A 24,046-nucleotide genomic window follows, 5' to 3' on the forward strand; every position below is an offset into this window, starting at 1 on the left:
CCTCCACCTTGGGGGTGCACTGCAATCTCTATCCAGAGCCAAGAGCTGACCCTGGCACAGAGTGGTCCCTCCACCATGATATATTGAATGAATGAATAAGTGAAACGTCAGCCTATTTATTAATCTCATTTGAAAAAAAGATGAGAAATTGAAAGATATTGTGTCTCATAAATCAAAGCACATACATTTCCATGTGCAAACCAGTCTTACTTTGATGGATGACTTTTTCTGACTAAGTTGGCTCTTGTAGACTGATTTAATTCAGGCAAGTCTGTGAAAGTCAAACCAGTAAAATACACAGTCCAGGTCTTCTGATCTCCTGTGTCACCTTCTCTGTGTTTGTTTCCCTGTCCCCAGAGCCAATTCCTTAGATACCTTGTGCTTTTCTGATTCTGTGTTTGGGAATGACAGTGTGTGTACTGTTTCTTTTGGGTTTTGGCAGCATCCAGCGAGCATGGCGCGAGTACCTCCAGCGGCAGGATCCCCTGGAGAAGAGGAGCCCATCCCCGCCCTCCCTGTCCTCCGACAAGCTGAGCAGCTCTGTCAGCATGAATACCTTCTCGGACAGCAGCACACCCGTGAGTGCGCATTTCCTTTTCATGGCCTGACTGGCCAATCACTGGGTCTCCAAGGCTTTGGCTCCAAGAGAGAAATCTTAGGAAGTGAGCAGGTGGTTGGTGATAGAGCTACAGGTTGGTTGTTTGCTGTGCATGAACCTGTGGTGAAGGTTTTGTCCTCTCAAAACATAGACAGGATTCATAAACACACAGGGAACTTCATCAAGTCTGATGGAATTGATTGCGTTTGAAATCGACTTAATTATTCATTTGTGCATAGACATTCTTCTATTACCGAGACTGTCTTTTGCTGTTCTTTATAATAGCATGTTCCTTTTGGTCTGTGCCGTAGGTAGCATTTTGTGGGGCAAATAAGATAGAAGATTAGGTGGGTTGTCAGGATTGTCAGGAAGAATAGAAAGGGGTTCCAAATTCAGGAGTTGCATTTCAAATGCTTATGGGGCCAGGTAAGTAACTCATGTGACTGCTGAGTTGTGATTGGATCACTGAACAAATGCCTCACGTAAAGGGGCCAGCCCCCCTTGGCTCATGGAAGTATGTTGCTAGGTGGGAAAGCAGAAAAGATGTTGCTAAAGGTCATCTTCTTTCTTCGGGTAGTGCCGGATTTCCAGATTTTTAAATGTTGGCAACCAGTAAGAAAAATTTAGATGTAAAAAGACCATTTGTCTGGGGGCTGCCAGTTTAAGAATTCTGGAGTACAGGTTCTGAAGAATGAAAGAATCTCATGAAAGCCTTTATTAAAAAAAAATAAAATGTGATAAGAAATAAATGATCATGCAATTGTAATGCAAAGTTGTGTGGATTTAGCTATTGTGATCATTTACTGTAATTACGAGAGTATTGATAAAGGTTAGGAAGAAAAATGAACTATACAAGTATATCATTTTCAAAAAATATTCCTTGACTAGTTTGTCGTCATGTTCATTCAGTTGTAAATGGCTTCCCGATAGCCAAAATAATGCATTCACGTTGAATCAAGCAAAGGTTCCTTCCAGATGTTTTTCAGACAGTTGTGTTGGCATATTCTTTAATAAATGGCTTTATCTAATTATGGGGTCTAAAAAAAGAACATTAAGTTTAGAGCTGTGAAAATAGCAGTAACAGAAGATCTATTTTTAGCTGACAGCAGAAATTGAATACTTAGGGAATCTGCAAGTTTAATGACAGTTTAAGGGGGAAATGAATTGTCTTAGCTAGCCTCACTATCACTAGAGGGCACTCATGAACCACTTTGGAAAATGCGTTTAGTACAGTTTGTGTTTAACTGATTTGAGTGAAAAATAATGTGAAAATTGAGTATTTAGGATGCCTTTGCTGTGACTATCAAGAGAGGGTATAAATTAAATGACTTTGAAGACTTGATTTGAATGATGGGAACTGAATATCAGAAATCATTTTGCCCGCGAGTTAAAGGTTTGCGTTTACTGCTTTTGAGCTTTTTCACAGTCCTGATTCTGGACAATTTCAACCATCCAATGATATCTAACGGTTTTAGTGCTGCCTTAGGGTGGTTAACCTTTTGGCTTATTGAAATTCTGGAAGTATCTATCTTTGATTTCTCTTTATGCTGCCACACCACTTTGATTCTAGCACCTCAGGTGTTTCTGTGTATAAATGAACGTTCTTCCCTTTCATGCGTCATCCCATTTATGTATATTTTGCACAGCTTTGCTGACAGTTTTACCTTATTTAATTTAGCCTAGCTTCCAGGTCCCCTAATGTTTCTCGATAGAGGAGATTTCCTCCCTCAAATGACCCCAGCAATTTGGTGTCCCACAAGGTGTGTCAGACTGAATTGGGAGCAGCACCCTGTTCCACCACCACATCCTCATGCCTTGTTTTTGTGCTCCTGGGACAAAGATGACTCTACTCCATGTGTGAAAGTCTGCCTCACTCCTGAATACCGACAAACAGCGAGAGTCAAAAAACAGACTTTCAAAAAAACATATCGGGATTAGCTTCAGAAAGCAAGCAGACACTGCCCAGATTTCTAATTATGTTGTTGATGATCAGAACAACTTTGGTATTGATTATGACAGGTGCGAAGCTACAAAATAAAATATGAAAATACAAGATGTTTGGGTATTCTCAAGTCTCCTTTGTCAGGCAGGTAATTGTTTAAAACTTTATGCTTAGTTATTTGTAGCTGATATAACCAGCTAAAGTTGTTTCATCTGCCATGAGTTACCCTTTGCTGAGGAATCTTTCTTTTTTTTTTTTTGGCCTTTTTACTGCGGCATATGGAGGTTCCCAGGGTAGGGGTGGAATCGGAGCTGTAGCCGGCCTACGCCACAGCCACAGCAATGCTGGATCTGAGCTGTGTCTGCGACCTACACCATAGCTCACAGTAACACCAGATCCTTACCCCACTGAGCGAGGCCAGGGATTGAACTTTCATGGTTCCTAGTCAGATTCATTTCGACTGCACCATGACGGGAACTCCTGCTGAGGTTTCTTTCAAGAAGATTCATTCTTACATCTTTTGTTGGCTGCAGCCCCATGAAAGGAAAGTGACTCTGTTCCACCTTGACCAGCCTCTCAGACCCACTGGATTCTTATATATTCTTAGGGAGCCCCAGTTAGGAAGACTTGGTTTTACCACCCTCTGATGGGTGGACCTCCATAAGAGGGCTTGAGGATGACCCCTGTCCCACCTTGGCTAAAGCCTGTCAAAAAGAGATGAGCTTCCTATAACAATCAGCAAGTCTATGTAGAACTTCAGGATTAAAAGTCTTTGGTCCAAGTCAAATGCTCTCAATGTGGTACCTCCCTAGAGGATGCCTTTGAGCCCTGACTCCTGCTAGATTCTCCTCCAGCTTGCTGAACCTGAGCCCTCTTTCTCTGAGCTTGATCTGTCACTGTTGCTGCCTAGCCCATTGTCTGTCTTCTCCAATCTGATCAACTACCTGTCTCATTCTAAGTCCTAACCCCCTACTAACCTTTAATGCAGCCTCAGTTGGAGGCCAGTCTGCCTTTGCCTAACCTGTGGGCCTTGCCAGCTGGTCCACCCACCCCCAATGCCTATAATAACTGTAATTACTGCTCAGACTAGCTGTCTGCCCCAGGCATGTGCTGCATGGGAAGCCAGCAACCTGATCTGGGGGAGCCCCTGTGCTGAGCTGAGCATGATGCTTTTGTATGCTCCCTCTCTCTTTTGGTTAAGCATAATAATTAATATTGTTCTGAGGATATTTCTGCTGTAAAATAAATAGCAACAGTAATGTTTCAGTATGAGGTCTCAAATTCATCATCTTAATAAGAGCTGAACACTTGTTATGTGGCAGGCACTTTGCTAGTGCTTTCCATGGATTATTTCTTTTAATCCTCTCTGTGACCATATGAAGGAAATACTATTATTATCTCCATTCTACAGATGATGAAAATGAGACTTAAAGAGAGATAACTAACTTGCCCTGGGTTACTCATTGGGCTGGATGGAGCCTGCATGCTTCACTATTCTACTGTATTGTACCACTTGAAAGTAAACCTTCATTTAGACATGGTCAAGCAGTGAAAGAGATAGTCACTGCATTAATGCATTGCTATAACTATGACTGTTTCACAATTTAGTAGGTATAAACAGTGAATGCAATAATTGAAAAAAAATCATTTTATTTTATAAATTGCTTCATTCAGTGCTCTTTGATTAAAACCTCAAAGCTCAGCTGCTCAATGCCAAATTAAAGAGCAACAGGAGGGAAGATAATATTAAGTTATGTTAGCAATTTGCATATTAAGTGCCCTTATACCACAGTGTGTCATGTGGTAACAGAAAATTTTGTTTTAGAAATAGCAATTTTGAATGGCAACTGTTATTAGGAAATGGAACTTTGGGGTAGTAAAGCTCAGTGAGAAAAACAGAATAAATATTTTTACCCATAAAAATATTAGTTATTGCACAGAGGACAACACTGGAAAATGCTTTGTATTTTTTTTTAATCAATTTCATGTGACCAAATACTAATTCTCTTAGTTTCTAGCTTCAAGAAATATGTAATTTGTCTGATAGAATATTATGGAAAGAAGCTATAGAAGAAGCTATAGAAGGATACGTTATAAACCACTACGTTGATACTTTAAAAAAAAAATCATTAGCATAGCCCTGGAGATAAATCCAGAAAACTCTTTCTATTGTTTGGGGACATTCTCTGTCCCATTTGGTTTGAATTGATTTCATCTGCTTGGGCCTGTCTTGCTGGCCACGCCCACTTCTTCCTATTGGTTCTCATACTTTTATGGTCTGGCCTGTAGGGGGCAGTGTGGCCCATGGAATGAGGCCCTGGCTTGGTAAGGGGGCTTGACTTAAAATAGCAGCTCTGCCACTATTTTTGTGAGCCTAAGATGTATCGTCATTTGAGAGGATCGTCTTCATCTGCAAACTGGAAATAAGACCCACCTCAGAGACTGATTGTTACTGCTGCAAAGATTAAATGGGGAGTTTCCGTCGTGGCTCAGTGGTTAACGAATCTGACTAGGAACCATGAGGTTGAGGGTTCAATCACTGGCCTTGCTCAGTGGGTTAAGGATCTGGCGTTGCCGTGAGCTGTGGTATAGGTTGCAGATCCCCCGTTGCTGTGGCTTTGGCGTAGGCTGGTGGCTATGGCTCCGATTCAACCCCTAGCCTGGGAACGTCCATATGCCACTGGAGCAGCCCAAGAAATGGCAAAAAGACAAAAAAAAAAAAAAAGATTAAATTGCACTGCTATGTAAAACAGCACAGAGCTTGGGACCGTAATAAGTGTTAGTTGATCTGAATCTGCTCTTGAAAATACTCTATGCATTAAAAACGTTGTGGAAAAGTTGTAAAGAGGTGAAATTTTACCTTGATTCCCATTGAGGGGGGGTGGGGGGGGAGTGGGTATAACACAGAGCCTGTTTCTGATTCACCAAATGAACCCATGAGAATAAAACTGTGTCCTAGCATATATGCATTCATATATACCAATGTTCAGCATATATATGTATACATATGTATGTTCTGAGGTTGGAGTGGCACATAGCAAAAGTAATTAAGCATTTATTTTAGTGTTGCTCCTTTGAAAACTAATTTTCAAGGTCCAAAGGTTGAACCAGGTCCAAGTACTTTTGCCTCTTTTGAGAGACTTCACCTTCATATGTACTAGAAGAAAACCTAAATTGTTCTCATCATCTCAGACCTGAGGAAAAAAGAAGTGGGAGTATCTGAGACATGTCAGGGAGAACAGGGTTACTTGGCCTCTCAGGCAGGTCAGTGCAGAAAGTGCCATCCCGGCAGCTGCACAATCCCAGCCATAAGGCTTTGCTTCACTCCTGGTCAGGAAGAATTGCAGTTCTTGTCATACTTGAGCAGTTTTTGTAATTCTTATAATTCTTAAGTAGGTTCAGGATCAGTGCTTTGGGCCAGCTGAAGACCCTGTTATCTCAGTTGTCCTGGAGAGAAACTGTGGAGCTCTCCGATTTATGGGGTTGCTCGAATGGCCCTGGCTTTGGGCAAGAATTGCTGGGTGATCAGTCAACAATGGGCAACCAGGTGACCCACCATGCCTTCCCAAGTACACCACCAAAAGCCAGTGCTGCTTCTGCCTACCAAACCTGGCAGGTACACCTGTGATCAAAATGCTTCATTATCCTCACATTTTATTGCCCCTTTTGAGATGTACGACCTCCAGGCTTTAAATACATCGGGGAAAAATCCAGTGACTAAAGGGAGAAAGTCTTCTTACAAAGTTGCACTTGTTTCAGGAGGAAACTCAGGCCCTTCAAAGAAGATTTCCTGGGACCCCTTCCAGTACAATCTTGAGAGCTGCAAAATTATAGAGTGTAAGCCTTGTGCTACTTAATAATTTAATAACCTAGATTTTCCAGGTCAGGGACAAGTTACAGTATTATGCCCAGCTGTTATAAATTTAGGTCCCATGAATTCTAATGTTTCAGCACCTAAGCTCTATCTAACATCTAACCTTTTAGGCCCCCAAATAGCCTACTTTTTTGTCAGTTTATTTGTCCCAAATTTTGGTCCAGAGAATATGATAATCATATATAAAAAGAGAAGACTTCTTCATATTTACATAGGAGTAAATACATTTCTCTTTGCTTCAAACCAGGGTCTTAAAGAACAAATGTTTTCCACAGTTTTTGTAATTATGTTATATGATATATAACCATATATGACAGTTTGAATGAATGAAATAGAATTGTATAAAAATAATATTTTTGTATCACATTCTCCTCTTTATATATTTGCATATTGACTGGTAATATAAATTCCTTTTATCAAATCCTTTTAATTTGATGATTTGAGGAAATTTTTCTTGTTAGGTTTTAAAAATGAGAATGATGTTTTGGTTTGGAGATTTAAAAAAATTTCTTAAGGACTGCTAATATTGACCATTTCCTGGGTTCAGAATGATATGTAGAATTGGAGATCTCCCTGTGGCACAATGGGATTGGAGACATCTCTGCAGCACCAGGACGTAGGTTTGATCCCCAGGATGCCACAGTGGGTTAAAGGGTCTAGTGTTACCACACTGTGGCTCACATACAATTTCTAGCCCAGGAACTTCATATGCTGTGGGGCAGCCAAAAAAATTATATATAAAATTGACAATCCCTTGTTTGATTACTGACTCGTTCATCCACAGTAATATAATAAATCCTCCTACGCAATCTCAAAAGTTATTGACCTATGAGTACAGATATAAAAATCTACTTTTCACAAGGAGAGTTGAAAAAGGACTTTTCTCGTTGCAGTTTACCTCAGGTCCAGTCTCAGCTTTTGTCCTCACGTAGATCCTTGTTCTACAGCTTAGGTGAGATAAAGGGTTGAATCTCTAGTTTAGACGCAGGTGCACTCTCTGTTACAAAACCCAGCTTTGTCATTTTAAATCAGAATTTCACTCTGAATGAGTATCAAAGATGTTTTAGGATCCAAGGAAAAATTAGATGTTGTGGAACTGAAGTGAGGTCTACTGTTGTATTCCTTTTTTTTTTTTTAGAAAGTTCACTGGCCTAAGACTATTTAGGATGTTCTTTTTGTAAATAAGACATTCTGAGGGGAAGGGGAGTTATTTGCTTAGTTGGATTAGGACTACATCATTTGTTCACTCATTCAACAAATGTCTAAATGCCTGCTGTGTGCTGGGCCTTTGCCAATGATCACCCAAAAACAGCTTCTTCCATTGTAGAATTTACATAATTCCCCAGTCATGGGTGACAATTCTTGTAGCAGATATACTGACAACTTATAGGAGATCTTCAATAACATTTCATTAATTAATTTTATGGACATTTTAGTTATAATTATTAACAAAAATTGACTAATGAAACATCTCACAGAGCATAATTTTTCAAAATGTGGAACCTGGAATATTAGTCTCATAGTGAAACTGATAGTACTAGTGGCCTGAACCTAGCCAGATCACATATTGGGACTTAAACCCATGTGCCGGGATTTGAACCCATCCAAAACCCAGATTGGGACGTAAACCCATGGTTTTAAATTGGAATTACTCGCCATATGTCTGGACTCACTAAGGTTCAGGATCTTTGTGCCTCTGCATAGAAGGAATTTGGCAAGAGACAAAGTGATGGGCAAAAACCAGATTTATTAGGCTAGGATGCTTAATGAGAGATGCAGGCAAGGAAGCTCTACCCTTAGGATCTGAGTATCCAGTGGGCCAGTTTTATCATCCAAGGGGAGTGGAGGTTGGAAAGGCCTGACTCTTCCTTTCTGGGAATTGAGCTCCTCCTTGGTATCTGGTAACTATGTATTCAAATCAGCTGAAGGGTGGTTCTCAAACTCTTGTCCCTGGACTGAATCTGAATGCAAGCCTCATCCCATGCCACACCCAATGACCTGAGGCAATTCTCACACCACTAATCAAGCAAGCCTGCCTTGTTCTGATGGCTTTCTTAAACTTACAGTGGTCTCCCAACATCTCCCAGGTTTCCCTCTTTAACTATGATCCCCTATTGAGACCTCTACAACCACCTGTGCTTACTCTATCCCTATCAATAGAATATCAATAGATGCTAATTGGGGGAAGGGTAAAATAAACCAATTTATTTACTTCAGGAGTTCTTAGAACCTCACTAAACTCATACACATTTTGAATTTGCAAGAGGTGGGGAGTCACTGTTTTCATGTTTTCCAAACTTTTTTGACCATGAAACTCATTAAAAGCCACATCTTATTGGACTACTGATCCATGAAGCACTTTGGGAAACAGTATTCTAGAATTATTAGTTGTTGAAGAAAAGTTCCAAGAGCCAGAGTTTCTCAGTGGCTCAATAATAAAATTAATATGAATGAAACAGTGCATTTTGAAAATTTCCAGTGAAATTTTTATGCGATATCTCCTTTTCATAGGTCTCTATCATAGAGCTGTATTATGCAAATTTTACTAAATTAGTTTACATAGAAAACTTGTTATATTAATGGTCTAGTAGGTCTAAATAAAAAGACCAAGTCTAGTCAACAGTGTTGGAAGACGAGGTTTTAGAGAGTTGATAAATAACTCCTTTTCTGTTCTTGATTTGGAGGCTTTTTTTTTTTTTTTTTTTTTTTTTTTTTTAAAGGCAAGAGATTTAGGCAGATAGCAAAATCTCAGCTTTGTTTCCTCTCAATGTTAGATTTGAATGTGAAACTGAGACTTGTGGGCATTGGACTTTCTACTACTAAACCTTGGATTCAGGGAAACTGACCAATCACAGGTGGCACTGAATCCTGCCAGCCTGACCAACAGATCTTGTGCAGAGCGGTGAATCCCATTAAAAGATGGAGGGAGGATGATGCTGGGCTGCCAGCTCCTTTGCCTAATCCTCCAATTAGGGTAACTCCTTCCACTTTCCTGGAATGGATTAAAGGGGGGAAATCTGAGGCAGGAAGTATTTAGGAAATTTCTTCCTCATAGAAACCTGAGGAGATGGGTAGATGGGAATCTCCAGCATTGGATGCTTCTTGTAGCAACAGTTTGGTCTTTTAGTATGATAAATATAATTTTTAAAATCTTCTTTTGATTTTTATATGATTGAATAATTTATAATGTTAATTATTGCAGTGTTTTCTGAGTAAGAATTACTTGGAGAGCTTTTTAAAAAATACAGATTCCAGAACCACAGTAGATCTTTTGAATCAGAATATCTGGGAAGAGGCCGGGATTCTGTATTTTTTTAAATGTCTCAGGTAATCCTTACTATCACTAAAGTATAGAAAACACCAGTTATAGACTTGTAAAAAACCAATTTTATTTAAGAAACTTACATGATCATCCAGGTGATCAATATTTTGTCTGATTTTCATCTTGATATTTTAGTATTATAATGATGTATCTTGAGGAGGTACTTAAGCAATTTTTTTCTGATATGATACTCAAACACCCATTAATGTTTTAATAAGAGTTTTTCCAGTGGCACTGGTTGTATAAAAAATTCTGTTTTCTCTTCGTAAGATTTATGGTTCTTTTCTTTCTCAAAAACATAAGTACCGTGCTAATCAAGAAAGGTTATGTTGTTTGATATAGTTTGTTTTTATTAAAAGAGGAGGTATTCAGGAGTTCCTGTCGTGGCTCAGTGGGTAACGAATCTGACTGGTAAGCACGAGGTTGCGGTTCGATCCCTGGCCTCGCTTAATGGGTTTAGGATCCGGCATTGTCATGAGCTGTGGTGTGAGTCGCAGACGTGGCTTGGATCCGAATTGCTGTGGCTGTGGTGTGGGCTGGCAGCTACAGCTCCGAAATTTGACCCCTAGCCTGGGAACATCCATATGCCATGGGTGCGGCCCTAGAAAAGACAAAACAACCACAACAACAACAACAACAAAAAACAAAAGGGGAGACATTCAGTAGACACTGATTAGATGAGTTTCAATTTATTCTTCACTTTTACTATGAGGATTTTTATTTGGGGTGAAAAGAGATTAAATGATTTCACTATTAGCTGATAAGAATGTCAACTATGACTGAAAATCCTAAATTATAATGTGTGACTACATAGTTGAGAAAGAGAAAAATGCATTACACAGAATGGAAATGGATATTTTCATTATTATAATTCTTTGAAATAATGTCTGTGTATACTATTTATTACAAGTTACTTGTAAAATTAGTTATAATTTTTTTTACTTTATTCAGAGCTGAAAAACACTTAGATATAATGAGGAAAAGAAGTTTCCTACCAATTTTTGAAAACATATACTCAAGTCCTTTCAGAGATAGGGTTAGTAAATTTTTTTTTGTCTATAAAACATTCTTAAATTCCATTAAGTAAAATGTTGTCTAGAGTTGAAAACAGTTGCCTTAAATTTCACTTTATAATGTGCATGGATTTATGTTAAAAAATGTCTTTTTAACTTGCTAAAATTTCTGAGAGATGTTTTAGAAGATTCTATGTCTCTACATAGAATAGATTCCTCAAGTTCACATCACAGCCATGTGAGGAGAAACCCCTTCTTTCCAATATTCACCATGAGTTAATTACTACTATTCATTTCCTAAAGCAGCTCCAGAAGCTGATCTTAAACAGAAATTCTGCTTCACATCTGAGGAATAAGTTGATTTTCTCCTCATGGTACTGTATTGATAGGGTTAAGTATATTGATAGACGACCACACTATTTAATGCAAGTAGATTTTCAAGAAAATCACTATGCCAAACACTTCACTAGAAGGACTTCATCTACATACAGCAGCAACTGTGACCTGCTTTAGAGATGACATCATTGGGTGTCATGTGGCTCTTTATACGTTTCAGCCTCAGAAAGAGATAATCTGTGAAAGCCACAAGAGCCTGATTTCTGCTGTGATAATCTTCAGCAGACGGAGGCTGGGGCTAGAGTGAAGCATACCTGTTTACATAGTGAGTGCAGTGCCTTGTGGAATTCTGAGCTTTATTTCATTTTATTGTTTTTTAAATCAGAAAATAGATGCAACGATTTAATGAAGTGAATTGGCTTTTTTGGACTAATGGGAGCTTGTTTTCTGCACTAAGATCAAGAACTTTTCTGGAATCCTTTATTCTCTGGGTAGCCTTATAGTCCCTGTGGTGGTTTTTTTGTTTTTTTTTTTTTCTTCTTCCAATTTGAAGATCACTGACAAAAATCAGCAAACTTCATCTCCCAAAGAGCTCTCTCTCTTTTTTGTCAATACTTCAAGATTTCTGCTCCAAAATCTTCTGTGAGCTGCTTGAGCATCGTGGTTGATAACTGAAGGGCAAAGCATCTCCTTTGTAGTATGTGTTACAGAAATTCTTCAGACAACTTCACTTGCTAACACAGATAGCTCTTCATGGATTTCCTGTAGAGCCAGTTCAAATAAACAACTATTTCCTCTCAAATGGGCAAAAGTAACTCTTCAGCACCATGGAGAGGTCTGGGCAGCAAGCAACAACTTGGGACTGTGACCAGGGCAAGCCGTCTGACGGTGTAAGTTTTCCAAATGTCTGTCATCTATTTTAGGTCTATTGCATTTTTACATAGGAAGAGAGGAAACTCTAAACTCGGAGCTGGTTTAAATTTAAGCTATGAAAAGTGAAGGGCTTCATTAAATTTCAAATTCAGGATTAACCATTAAAAATATTATATTAGAAAGTTAATACGTTAATTTGAAAAAGTACTTTCTCATTGCATTAGTTGGGGTATATAAATGTTTGGTGCTTTGCATTTTGATAATCTAAGTTTTCATTTTAATTTACCACAAATTAATTACATTGCAGTTAGACAAAACAGTTACTTTGGATAGCATTTTTATACACTCATTTAGATAGTTCCAATTGTACAGTTTGTTGCCTTTTGCAAATACAAGGCTCTCTTTGGGAAGTAGTTTCTGATATGTGTTCATTTGAAAGGATAGTTTTTAAACTTTTAAATTGAAGATTATGCTTAAATTACTAAAAGAGAAAATATCTAGGTACCTTAACGTTGGCACACATAGAGGATATTTGATGACTTATGAAAACTTAAATTTACTCATATAAGATATATACAGTAAAAGCCTTTAGTACGTGGAAAGGGAAGGTCCCTTTATAAATGATTAAATATGAGCCATTGAAGAGGTACTTTTAGGCATCATTGGAAATATTTAATTTGTTTCAAAGTGGTCCAATATAACTGTTTAAACCAGAAATTTTAAAAATGATTTACCCAAAATATTTTAGAACACCCTCCATAAAACAAAGATGTAGTTCAATGACACTGTTATATCACACAGCCAATGAAGAAATTATACTTTGAATTGTTATGAAGAATGTCTCCCATAGATATTTTAACTATTCGAATTTGTCTAAGAGAACAGAGTGTCATAAAAAGTAATTTAATAAATAATTATCTTTTCTCAGGCCAGTTAAGCGAGGTTTTGAACATTTATTTATGCTGAACCATTTATTTTAAAGTCTAATAAAACCATCTTTTTATATTATTGTAATATGGAATTTATTTCCCTCAATAGTTCTCCTCACATGTTAGAACCTTTGCAAATGCAATTTTCTGAGCTAAGCCCCTAATTCAGATATAACAAATTCTTTCTTAGTTGCTTCTTAACTCTTTAGTAATTTGTCATTTGATTTTTGGATAAATGGCACTTACATCACTTACATTTTGACAGTGTATTTGATGCAATATTTTGGAGGCTGTGACTTAAGTTTATATTGAGCTCTTGTTGCATATTTTTGTCAGCTTTGCTTAATAGATCCTCTCATTATTTCTTTAACTGATGTCAATATTTTTAAAAATCCATTTTGAAAAGAAGTAAAGGTAGATTTATGATTCCAGTTCTTTTAGTTTCATTTCCCTGAATTTTATAATTATGCTTTGATTTTTGAGATGAATAGGTAGAGCCTTTCACACACTTTTGAGCACACTTCTGTGATTTTAAAACTTTGATTGTTCCTTTATGATAAACTGTATCCATTTCTTGCTGGTGATAGACTTTGGACAAATCACTCTAGTTGATTAGACTGCAACATTCTAATTTATGGGATTTGAGGCTCATGTCATAAAATGCTTCTGTTTTATGTTCTGAAATGGGAGGAAATGTACCTGATTCAGATATGTATTTTCTAGCAATCTTTGTCTTTGTTTCTGTCTCTCAGGGATGTGATTTACTTATGATATTGTCTGAAGTGTAGCATTTTATATTTCTTGCTTTTTTGCACACATTTTAGTGATATATTTATAACAACAGCTATCTAACATATACATTTTCTAGTTGAGATATGGTTGTCTGTGTATTTATTTAACCAAAAATTGTTGCTACATGACAGACCCCAAACATGTTTTGGCTTCTGCTTTGATAACCTTTCAATCATTGTTGAAATAGCATGAGTCATCTGAACAATACAAAAATGTCTTGAGCCATTAAGACTGTGAACTATTCACATTTCTCTCTGTTTCTCTCTCTCTCTCTCCCTTCCTTCCTTCCTTCTCCTTCTCCTTCTTCCTCATAACATTCTGGTGGTAGCAGATGTGTGTGAACAATCTTAAATTTAGCTGATTGACATTTTGCTTTTCTTGCCAATGTAAAAACATGCTCATGAATCTCTTTTGTGGTCCACCCACCCTTGCAAAGGCTTTGTAACCTTTGGCTATTAAGGATTTAAAGGCCTATTTACTTAATAAAAACCATTCTAGTTAATATGTTTTGCAAGGCGGCTGAATATAGAGGGAGCTGAGTGACAGGTGTGGTTCTTACTGCTGATTATAACATTTTTTTTGGCACTGGAAGAAAAGTTGGTTTTGTGAAATAGTTCTTTCATCCAAGGTACCCACAGACTCATTTCTGCTGCATGTCTCCATCATGGCTTCCAACCAAAAGCAACTCTTCCAGCTACAATCCCATCAGGGCCAGTTTCAGTAGAGGAAAGGCTGAAAGTAGAATGTGTTATAGGAAGGTCCCAAAGCGTAGCTTCTTAGAGCGAAATGGTTATTCTTGGGATTGTTTCAGTGGAGTAGAGCCTTGACAAGTTCCAAATAGAGTCTAGGCTTATTTTGTGTGTTTCTAGCTTATGGGTAGGGCTCAGGTGAGATCAGGTGCCTAAGGGCAGTTCTCCAGCCTCCTAGAGTCACCTGGCTTGATCCTTCTGCATGGAGATTTCCATCATGTGATTTTTATTCTTAGTTACCATGTTTTATTGTTAATGTTCCTTCCCTCTCCCTATTACACTCACAAGGGACATTCCTACTTTATCATACATGTTGGGCCTAAATAGATATGACCTAACTGATTTGAGATTTTTATTGAATATTGCTAGAAACTAGGGAGTAATCTGAACCCTTTCAGAAAACTAAACAGAGATTAGAAACTTTCTAAGAAAAGCTGAAAGTCAAGAAATATCCTCCAGAGAAATAGTCTGCACCATGCTTTTCTTGTTTTAACTAGTTTTTCAAATTCCAGTCTCTCTATCTGAATCTGGCTCCCTCCCATGAGTAAACTCAAGCCAGAGCATGTAAAACATATCCAGGCAGCCAGTCACTGGGGTGGATTCAGGCCACTTCCATCTTGCCTAATTTATCCTGTGTTCCTGATTCTCATCTTACTTGTGCCTTTGACACCATCTAATCTGCACTTACACACTTGACACAGTACATTACACAGCACCTGACTCCAGTAATAAGACCCATGTTGATGGAAAACTCACTTTGAATTCGACATTCTGCAGTTACCTCCGAAGCATCCTTCTCCAGGATGCTGTTTTGATGCTTGATGTCTGATCCCTGTGCACCACAGTGGCAGGAAAGAAACATCTTTTCACCTGGTGTTTCATTTCAGGTGCATTGGAATGAGTGGAACTGTCCTGGGCAGATCATAGTGTTGGCATGGAGAACATGTCCTTGGACTATCCATGACTTAATAAGGATCTTCGTATTTTAAGAACTGGTCAAAGATGACTCAGCCTAGTGATTTGAACATAGAAAGAATGTCAAGGAGTTCCTGTCGTGGCTCAGTTGTTAATGAACCTGACTAGTATCCATGAGGATGTGGCTTCGATCCCTGGCCTCTCTCAGCGGGTTAAGGATCTGGTATTGCCATGAGCTGTGGTGTAGGTCACAGACTCGGCTTGGATCCTACATTGCTGTTACTGTGGCTGTGGTGTAGTCCGGTGGCTCCAGGTCTGTTGCTACCCCTAGCCCGGAAACTTCTGTATGCCGTGGGTGCAGCCCTAAAAAGACAAAATAAATAAATAAATAAATAAATAAGGTCAAGCTTCAATGCTTTAGAGTAAGTCACACATATTTACCCATTTTTAATTTTTGTTGGGATTACAAGGACTATAAATATAGTCATTTTGTCTTCAGTATGACTATGAAGATTTTTTCTGATATATCTGTGGAGAAGATAAATAATTATGGATGGAATAATAATTCAGCTCTGTACAATTTTGGCTGGTTAAATATCTGTACTAAAATTGTGTTAACTAATGAATCAGAACTGGTCTGAGGAAAGTGTCTAGTGGTGGGTAGTAGGTTTCTGTTATGAGCATTATTTTATCAATGATCTTAAGTATAGTATTTTTCTTACCTCTTAGTTCATAGCTGAGGATGTTTCATGCAGGAGAGGAGAAGCAGTTTACGTAAGGTTAGCTAGCTGGTCAGCTGGAAAAGTGAAGCTAGAAACCAGATTTTTCTTATTTCCAAGAAAGGGAATTTCTACTAGGACATGTGATCACCAAGGAACCCCAGTGCTGAGCAGTCAGTACAAGTACTGTAGAGTTCTTATTTATTTAAACTGAGAACAACTTTTTAAACTTTGGAGCTATCACTCAATGGCATAGGCTTTCTCATAAAGTAATAAGCTTCTTAACACCAGTAATATGTGTGCACAGACTGAATGGGCATCAGAGATGCTATAGAAGTGTACTGACTCTATATAGTGGGAGAGTGTGTGAGTGGGGGTCCGTAGTGACTAGTTTATCTCTAAGGTATCTCTCATCTTGAGCATGGAGAGGGAACACTAATGTAATGTTTTCTCATTAAAAAGAGAAAACAAGGAGTTCCCGTCGTGGTGCAGTGGTTAACAAATCTGACTAGGAACCATGAGGTTGTGGGTTCAATCCCTGGCCTTGCTCAGTGGGTTAAGGATCTGGCGTTGCCGTGACCTGTGATGTAGGTCACAGACGCGGCTCAGATCCCACATTGCTGTGGCTCTGATGTAGGCCGGTGTCTACACCTCTGATTCGACCCCTAGCCTGGGAAAACTCCATATGCCGTGGGAGCGGCCCAAGAAATGGCAAAAAGACAACAAACAAACAAACAAACAAACAACAAGGAGTTCCTGTTGTGGCATAGGGAAAACAAATCCGACGAGTTGTGAGTTCGATCCCTGGCCTCACTCAGTGGGTGAAGGATCCAGCATTGCCATGAGCTGTGGTGTAGGTCAGGTTGCAAACACAGCTCAGATCCACCGTTACTGTGGCTGTGGCATAGGCCGACAGATGTAGTTCTGATTTGACTCCTAGCCAGGGAACCTCCATATGCTGCTGGTGCAGCCCTAAAAAACAAAACAGAGAGAGAGAAAACAAGAATAATTTCTTCATTCAACAAGCATTAGGTGCATACTCAAGGTACTGTGTGATTCTAAGCACTGATCACCCAAGTCTGTCTGAGTCAACAAGAAACCACCAGCTTAGGAGGGAGTAAGAAAGTGTAAGATTGGGAAATGAGTTAAAATTAAAAGGATGGAAAAAAGACCCAAGAGGAAGAGTAAAATGTATCACTTGAATCTATTTGATAAGGAAAACCTAGGTTAAAGGGGTAAAAGGAGAACCAGAGTTATATTATTTCATTATCTCTAGCATGGAGATACTTAAATGCATGAAAAAGAAACAAAAATTTAGTATTTATTGATCTCTAGTAAATGCCATGATTCTATTCAGGATTGTCAAATCCCTAATGAGCTTTTTTGCCTGCATCCTTTCAACCTGTGTAGCTGTAGCTGTATAATGAACACTTAGAGATTCTTTCCCAGTTGTTATCTGCATTTTTCCTAATTGGAAGAAATTCCAAAGCTGTAGACCATTAATTCATGGACTCAACATCAAGTCGGCCTTGCTGCTGGTGCTGCTCTGAATTTGAATCTATCTTTGAATAACTGGGTTTGTCCTACACATTGTATATTTAGGCTATGTTGTCATAAGTAGATCCGCATAAGTATAGTAGCTCAAACACAACAGACTTTTATTCCTTAACTAGGTATCAGCAGTTATCTTCTCTACAGAGCTATCAGAAAAAATCTTCATATTCATACTGAAGTCAAGATATGATGCCTGTATTTATATTCCTTGTTATCCCAGCAAAAAATAAAAATGGGTAAATACATGACTTGCTCAAAGGCATTGAATTTGACTAGACACCAAGTGAGATGACCTTCCTTCATTTAGTCATTCTGTGGAGGCACCAGTTCGATCCCAGGCATAGTGGGTTAAGGATCTAGTGTTGCTTCAGCTGTGGCATAGTCCAGCTCTGGCTCAGATTCAATCCCTGGCCCAGGAATTTCCATATGCCTTGGGGGTGGCTGAAAAAGAGAAAAAAAAAAGTTAAAACAATCCAGGAAGGAAAAGGAAATGAAACAGTATAAGTAGAAATAAGGTTTTAGTGGGCCAGGTCTGAAAGAGACACATATCACTCAGTTTGCATTCTTTTTTCTGAATTCAATCACATGCCATACCTAACTGCAAGAGAGATATGGAAATAGAGTCCTACAGGAAACAATAAGACAAGAAAATGGATTTTAGATCACTTAGTACTCTCTGCCATACCTGGGAGGAATTCTGCCTCCAAACCTCTAGTTCCTGTTGCTATAATGTTGACATATGCCACTAGTTCTTCTTAATGTTAACTTCTCTGCAGCCTTGGCCATTGCCCATTTCAGACTTCTAGGTTGCAAACTAAAGAATCTGACTGTAGTTAATTTCATCTAAAAATTAATTTATTAGAAAGATATCAGCTATCTACTCAAATTAACAGAAAAGCTGGAGAATCAGGCTCAGGAGACAAAGAGGCACTAAGGGAAATTGGTTGGCCAGATCTCCAATCAAAGGGACACCCAAGGGACAGCATTGTTGGAGTGCTGCTGGCTTCATGCGATGTTAATGCAGTAGTCACAAGGAGCTCTAAAATGTGCCTTGCTTCTCTGACACACTTCCTCCAGATTCAGAGTCGTTAACAGAGCCATCCCATTGACTGGTTTAGATCATGTGTTCAAAGCCAGATTGCTAGGATGCAAAGAAGGGAAGTTACTTTTATCATGCGGGGTAGAGTCCTGTTCCTTGCTATAACTCCCATAACAGCAGGATCTGTAACTATAGGCTGGGGGCTCAGATGCACTAAACAAAAACGACAGAAATATACCGTGCCTGCTGTTTTAAGATGCCCCTCAAGCCACATTAGATCAACTGATGACCCATGCCAGTTCTCACTGATTCCAGTTGGCCGCATGCCTAGACTACGCCTTATTGCTATGCTTAGACTATGCCTTGTTGCTCCTCCTGGGATATGCTTCAATCTCTTTTGCCAGTTTATTACCCCAGCCCACCCAGCATCCTATGTGAAACTTGCTTTGGCCCTTTTTGGTGCTCACTTTTCAGGCCCTTTCTTACAACACTTGACATTGTTTTGAGAACTCAATTCAGACCTGGGACCTATGTGATAAATCTGTATGGCCATCGCCCAGACATTTGACCCATCTCCTATGGGGTTTTCTCATCTGTAAAATGAATAAGTCGGCTCAATTCCCATTAGTCTCAAAGGGACGCCGAGAGGCTTAACAAGATGGTGCTTCGAGATATTTGGAACACAGGGTGGCATTATCACATTATTATTTTCACAAGCTGTTCACCTGAAGGGAGAAAATAAAGAGTGGAAATTTAATGCCAGAGAGGTTTCTGGCACTTTGTCAATTCGACATTAGCTTTGAGGGCTTTTGGAATTTTGCCTGAAATTTTCAGTACCAAGCAGCTAAAAGCTGTGTTTTTCTGGGCTCGTGATATTCCTGTCCCCAGGGATGGCATTAAGCATTTGTGAAGGATGAGCTGTGCCAGACCCATTTTCCAATGTGCCACCAACAGACACAAAAAAGCAATGCACACTCTGTAGATGGCTGCTCTTGCCCACATTTCACACTTGGAACAGCACCTCTGACTTTTGCCAGCAGAAGAGGGATGAGGGAGGAGTGTTCTGCATATGCACGTGTGAAGGCAGCTCCCTGTCTGACACGCAGGCCATTTGTGGCTGGGCAGCTTCTATATGAGTGGTCAGATGGACCTTATTGAAGCTCACAGAACCTTTCTTAGACCTTTCAAATTCACCCACGTCACAGTCCTCTTTGAAAGAGAACTATCAGTTATGCAAATGTAACATTTGCCAACTAAATTGGAGTGGGCTAATGAGAAGTAGAGGGAAGTACATACTTTTGGAACTTCGTTTTAATGGTTTTGGAAGGAAAAGAAAGGCAGGAAAACTTGTCGGGATCCAGGGAAGCATTTGTTCATGTGATTGAAGTTTAAGTTTTGTGATCTTAATTTCATGGGAAGGTTGTAAATTGTTTCCTTTAATTGGACCAGATTCATTTTCAAATACACAGGCTTCCACATATGTGGCTAGAGTACATATTTGTGTATATTTTATTTATTTTTTATTTCATTTTATTTGGCTTTTCTAGGCCCACACCTGTGGCATAAAGAAGTTTCCAGGCCAGGGGTCAAATCAGAGCTGGAGCTGCTGGACTTCACCACAGCCACAGCAACTCCAGATCTGAGCCATTTCTGTGATCTACACCACAGCTCACAGCAATGCTGGATCCTTGACCCACTGAGTGAGGCCAGGATTGAACCCGTGTCCTCATGGATACTAGTTGGGTTCATTTCTGCTGTGCCACAATGGGAACTCCATTTATATATATTTTAAAAGCAATACTATACCATCCATTTATTAAAGTAGTAGTTGTTAATAGTAATTGTTCAGTGTTAAGAGCCAAAAATCTTGAACCTACTTAATCTTAGGAAATAGGTCTTACATCTTCATAAAGAAACATAAACCTAAGCTTTAGAAGTAGAAAGCTGCTTGCATTTTAAGCAGTTAGTTTGTCTAGTGGCCACTAGTTCATCTAAAACTGTTAGGAAATGTGGCTGCTACACAAATGAAATCTACCAACAATGACAGGTTACTTTCTTTTTCAATAAACATATTTTGAATGACAGTGATTCTAAATTACATTATAAAATTTTATGTTCATTTTATAGCAATGCTTATTTGCTTCTATAATATGCATTTATGCTAATTTTAGAAAATATATACAAAATTTTTAAAATATCCCTCGCCTTTAACCCTGTAGTCTCTACCACCATTACTAATATTTTGGTGAATTGCTGTCTGACCTGCAATCCCATTGCAGGGTATATATCTGGAAAAAAAACAAAAACTCTTAATTTGAAAAGATTCATTCACCACAATATTCATAGCAACACTATTTACAATAGCCAAACATGGAAACAACCCAGGTGTCCATCAATAGACAGTCAGTTTGAGATGTTGTATACAGTATGGAAGGTCCTCAAAAAACTAAAAATGGAACTACATATGATCCAGCAATCCCACTACTGGGAATATATCCAGAAAAAAAAATTATTTGAAAAGATACATGCACCCCAATGTTCACTGTAGCCCTATTTACAATAGCTAGGACATGGAAGTGACCTAATGTCTATCAACAGAAAAATGAGTAAAGAAGATATGGTATGTGTATACAATGAAATAATACTCAGCCATAGAAAAGAATGAAATAATGCCATTTGCAGCAACATGGATGGATTTAGAGATTATCATACTAAGTGAAGTAAGTTAGACAAAGACAAATATCACTTATATGTGGAATCTAAGAAAAAAGGTTACAAATGAACTTATTTACCAAACCAAAAAAGACTCACAGACTTTTAAAACATACGTATAGTTACCAAATGGGAATGGTGTAGGAGAGGGATGGATTGGGAATTTGGGATTGGCGTATTCACACTACTGTATATGAGATGGATGGTCAATGGGGCCCTGTTGTCTAGCACAGGGAGTTCTACTCAATATTCTGTGATAACCTACGTGGGAACGATACATATATTGTTCAAAATATAATTGAATATTACTCAAACATAAAAAGAATGAAATAATGTCATTTGCAGCACCGTAGATAGACCTTAAGATTATCATACTAAGTGAAGTAAGCCAGACAAAACAAATATCATATTCTATCACTTATATGTGGAATCTAAAAAAACAGATACAAGTAAACTTGTATACAAAACAGAAGTAAACTCCCCCCTCATTATTTGAGTATTAGCTTAAATGGAAGCTCTTTCTAGAAGTCCTCCTCAACTACCATTATTCTCTCATACTACACTTTTTCCTTCATATGATTTATCACAATTTGTTTTAGTTATTTATATATTTTACCTGTTTATTGTTTGTCTTCCCTCATTAGTCCCTGGTGAGGGTAGGGACCATGCCTAATTTCTTTTTCTTTTTTTTTTTTTTTTTTGCTGTACCCATGATATATGGAAGTTCCTAGGCCAAGGATTGAACCTGTGTCATAGGAGTAACCAGAGCCACAGCAGTCACGTTGCCAGATCTTTAACCCACTGAGCCCTGAGGGAACTCCCTAATTTCATTTTTGTGTAAGTCCAGGGCCTATTAATATGCTCAATAAATGTTTCTTGAATGAATGAATCAGAGAACCCATCAGATGCTACAACTCCATAAAACATCAAGAAAGAAGAAAATGGCCCTGGCATATTTCTATTTGGAAACATTTCTTGAGGTAAAGAGAGAGGGAGAGTCTTGGTGGCATTCACACTCAGACTGTGGTCTTTTTTATACTTTTCTGTAGTAAAGTAGCAGAGAGCCAGACAATAGATAAGAAAAGATCTGCCACCATCCAGAGAAGCCACACTGGATAGAGTGGAGCTGGGCATGGAGCTGTGCTTATCAAAGTAGTTTTGTTTTGTTTTGTTTTGTTTTTTGTCTTTTTGCCATTTCTTGGGCCACTCCCGTGGCATATGGAGGGTCCCAGGCTAGGGGTCCAATCAGAGCTGTAGCCACCATCCTATGCCAGAGACACAGCAACACAGGATCCGAGCCACGTCTGCGACCTACACCACGGCCACGGCAACGCCGGATCCTTAACCCATGAGTGACGGCAGGGATCGAACCCGCAACCTCATGGTTCCTAGTCGGTTTCATTAACCACTGCGCCACGACGGGAACTCCCAAAGTAATGTTTTACTTGCAGACTCAAGAAGGAGAAAGTTGACTTTGGCAATGGGGACTCAGCAATTCAGAATAATCTTCCCACTGAAGACAACTGAAAAGGGAAGATAACACATTATGCAATACTATATACCTGTATAAAAATTAAAAGAATGCAGAAGATTTTAACTTACTAGGAAGAAGTATCTCCAGGGTATATTCCTGACAAAACAGGGAAAGAGGCAGATATAGTATACTACCTCTTGTGTAAGAACAGTAGGAGGGGGTGGTGATAAATACCTGTACTGAATATTTTTATTTGTCCAAAAGAAATTAAAAAATAAATTTAGCAACCTAACAAAAATAAAAATGATCACCTATATGTGGATAATGGGAACATGAAGGTCTGTAGAGTTGTCAAAGGATACAGAGGCTCCCACTGACCAAAGATGAAATAATTTGGGCATGAAAGGGATAATGAATACAATTATTGGAAGCAGACTAAATACATAAAAGCCCATAGGGTCATAATAAAACTATAAAAAGAGAAAGAAATTCCTGGCCACCACTGCAGTAACTAGAGCAACAACTCTAAAAGTAGATGACTAATATGAAAGAATTAAGCATATATTCAGTTTTTCAGTATAAACTATATTTTTGGACAACCAGATAAATCTACATAAAAAGGGAAATTTCTTCTTTACAAAATTCCGCAAAATAAATATGGAAAGATTGAAATAATTTAGGAAATGATGATTTTATAATCCAAATGATACAACAGATTCAGGCAATGATCATGAATGAATGAAGCTGTTGCCAAAACTAGGCCTCTGTCCACCAGTACTAAATAGAAATGTGGAGACAAGAGTTTTGGGTGAAGGAGAAAATATAGCTTTTATTTCTTTGCCAAAGGAGGCCACAACAAACTAATTCTTTAGAGACTGTGCCCTCCTTTGGGGAAGAATGGCAGGGTGTTTTATAGTCCAAAAGGAGAAGAACAGGGTTTCAGAAAAGAATCAGGGTTGGGGCAAACATGCATTCTTCTTTCTTTCAAGGAATTTTAGACATTGAAGCTGGTGTTAGGAGATCTTGGCCTGATCCTGGTGTTCATCTTGGTCTTCTGTTTTATGGTATTTTGACTTTTCTTAGAATAACGGTACTTGAGAAATGGTATATTAATTGGAGGTTAGTTAGTACCAACTAGGAGAGTTCCTGAAAAACATCAAATGCTTATATCTTTAACCCGCAGGTGACTGTGCTCAGGGTACCTA

The 24,046-nt window shown here is 38.6% G+C and overlaps 1 protein-coding gene across 1 annotated transcript in view; it reads left to right on the forward strand.

The window, feature by feature from the left end:
• Window positions 1-24,046, forward strand: part of LOC100514494 (schwannomin-interacting protein 1) — a 774,043-nt gene that overhangs the window by 197,022 nt on the left and 552,975 nt on the right. Inside the window, 1 exon segment of the mRNA XM_021069725.1 lies at window positions 443-578. Within this exon segment, the coding sequence (XP_020925384.1) occupies window positions 443-578 (136 nt within the window).

This window comes from Sus scrofa, chromosome 13, assembly GCF_000003025.6.
Source record: "Sus scrofa isolate TJ Tabasco breed Duroc chromosome 13, Sscrofa11.1, whole genome shotgun sequence".
Lineage (NCBI taxonomy): Eukaryota > Metazoa > Chordata > Mammalia > Artiodactyla > Suidae > Sus > Sus scrofa.